This window comes from Tupaia chinensis, unplaced genomic scaffold, assembly GCF_000334495.1.
Source record: "Tupaia chinensis unplaced genomic scaffold, TupChi_1.0 Scaffold000096_1, whole genome shotgun sequence".
Lineage (NCBI taxonomy): Eukaryota > Metazoa > Chordata > Mammalia > Scandentia > Tupaiidae > Tupaia > Tupaia belangeri.
The window spans coordinates 5,990,234-5,992,733 of NW_006159558.1; the positions used below are offsets into that span (position 1 = coordinate 5,990,234).

Here is a 2,500-nt window from a genome sequence, read left to right on the forward strand (position 1 = left end):
GGAACAAACAGCGGCCACCCGTCCCGGCTCCACACGGGCACAGCGGCGGGCGGCACCGAGAGCCCTCTGCACACAGGCCCGGCAGAACGGTCGGTGCACAGCCTGCCGATGCCCAGTCTGACATGAACACGCCTGCCCAGAAGCAGCTAGTAAACCGTGTGTCCGCAGGCTGCCCAGTGGCGCAGGGGGCAGCCCACTGCCTGCAGCGTGGCCAGCCACACGGCTGACGGGCTGATGCCCAGTCGGCCTGAGAACGAACAGGTGTGTGGGCGCCCAGGACCCCAAGCTGCAGGGCTGACGAGGCCTGTGGAGGAGGCTTCTCTAGCTCATGTACACACACGTACTGTCGTGAATGAAATAAACTGAAACGTGAAGAACACCCAGTGATCCGAGTCATCGACTTTATAACTCACTGATGTCCAGACTAATTCAGAAAAGCTCAGTCGTCAGAGATCCTGCCCGAGACCACAGCGAGCAGGGACACCAGAGCCCGCTGGCCACCCAGGGGTCCAGTATAGAGGATGTAGGAGGTCACACTCCTTCCTGCCTCGCCCCCAGTCCTGCACAGCTGCTTCTGCATCACCCACTTCCCTCCCTCAGCCTGGCAGGATGCACCAGCCCCTTCCCGGTCTCACGGACCTTTACCCAAAGGCCACTGGAGTCTGACTGTGACCTCAGGGGAGTGGACAGAGCAGAGCGGGTTCCCCGCAGATGGCCTCGGGGCTGAGACAGACAGTCACGCTCAAGAGCTCTCCCTAACTCATTCCTGAACACACTGGAAAGCACCTGATGGGAACCCTGGGCCCAACAGCCCAGGCTCCCGCACGTCTAGGACACAGGCCGGGGCTGCAGGAGGCAGCCCAGATTAAGTGGTTAGCACTCACTCCCACAGAGCAGACACCTGCCGCAGAGCCTATGTGTACACGGCACGTAAGGGCCTGCAGGCCACGCTACAGCTTCCGGTTGGGCCGTGTCAAACGCGTCGGCCCTGGGTGTAATTATGTTGCCAGGATGGAGGAGCACCCCAAAGCCTCAGGGTGTGTATGGGAAGGCACCCCAAGAGAAGAGACCAAGGTAACCAAGAATTAAGTCCAAACAGATCTGTGTGTGTCCACATCGCAAATGACAGCCTGCACTTAAGAAATTGGTCTTACTTTGCTTTTCAGTGACTGGACATGTTGGGTTTTACGCATACGAACAGTCAGCTGATACAGGAAGGGGCCTTCAACAGCAACGTGGAAATGCTTATCATGAAAACTGTGTGGATTTCTACATCTTCTGCACTGAACTTAACTCACACTTTAATTTTCATGTGAGCTTTCTGAAGTCCCCTCGTATATATACACTGGGAAGTAGATACAAAATTCAGTATTTATAAAATTATTTTAGACGTCTAAGTTTACTTAAATTTCAAAAAAAAAAAAAAAAGCGAGCATATTCTAACACATGGGGAAAAACTAGCCCTTTAAAAGGTGCCTAATTAATAACGTGGGAATAGTCAGAGTCCCACTGACAACTTCCTAATCTAAACACTGAAATTCTGAGAGCCACTTGGGGATGGCGTCGACAGCTGCCTGGGGACAGGATGCATGGCCAGCACGGGGCCCTCTCTGGGATGTTCCGGGGCAGTGGTCTCGCACGGGGCACTGAGGTGACCTGCAGCCAGCAGACAACGTGGCCCTTGTCAGGCCATCTCAGTTCTTCTGAAGCCCAAGTCTCCCCGTTGCTAAAGTACCATGTGGGACCTCTACCCGGCAGGGTGAGAGTGGCTCTCACAGAACGACAGAAACACCACCAAACCCTCCGAAAACGCGGACGCCTCCTCTAACGAGGCAGAAATGGCTAGCCTGCCAAAGACCCTGAAACACGCTTCTGCTTCAAAGTGGGGCCTGTCACCAGGCCACCAGCGGGCCACGTACCTGATTGTTGGTCGTCATGATCAGCGTTCTGGAAGTGGAGGGCTGGGGTTTGCCACTGGGAACCGGCAAGGCGGTGGGCAGGCTGGCCATCAGGGGGGCCGGGGCCTGCAGACTGAACTGGTAGACGCGGGGTGCCGTGCAGGGCGGCGTATCGGAATCCTGCGGCGGGCACGGGAGAAGGCAAGCAGAGCTGCACCACCGTGCACAGCACCAGCCCTCCGGCACGAGCGGTGCCTGCTCTGGCTCACCGGGAGGAGTCACCAGAGCGGCCGCCAGACGACAGGCCGCCAACAGGGAATGTTACCGGGAACACAGAAGGACCCCTGGACTGAGTACCCACCTCCTCGCTGCTACATGGGTACAGACTGGCACAACATGGCCCAAACCGAGGGGCGGGCTGCTGTGGACATCCGCCAGGGACACACGGCCCCTGACAGACACCAGGGGACAACGGCGGGCACACTTACTATGTCACTTCCAGAAAGTGAGGACACGGAAGAAGCAGATGAGCCTGAGGAGAGGAGCTGGGCGCTGGGCAGAGAGAGCATCAGCCGCTGGCTGCAGGGCAGCTGGGGCTCTCG

At 57.6% G+C, this 2,500-nt stretch overlaps 1 protein-coding gene across 1 annotated transcript in view; it reads right to left on the bottom strand.

Moving 5' to 3' along the window:
* The window catches only part of TENT4A (terminal nucleotidyltransferase 4A), a gene marked incomplete in the record, with an annotated part of 24,132 nt that overhangs the window by 3,065 nt on the left and 18,567 nt on the right, over nt 1-2,500 (bottom strand). Inside the window, 2 exon segments of the mRNA XM_014585852.2 lie at nt 1,920-2,078; nt 2,387-2,486. Of these exon segments, the coding sequence (XP_014441338.1) occupies nt 1,920-2,078; nt 2,387-2,486 (259 nt within the window).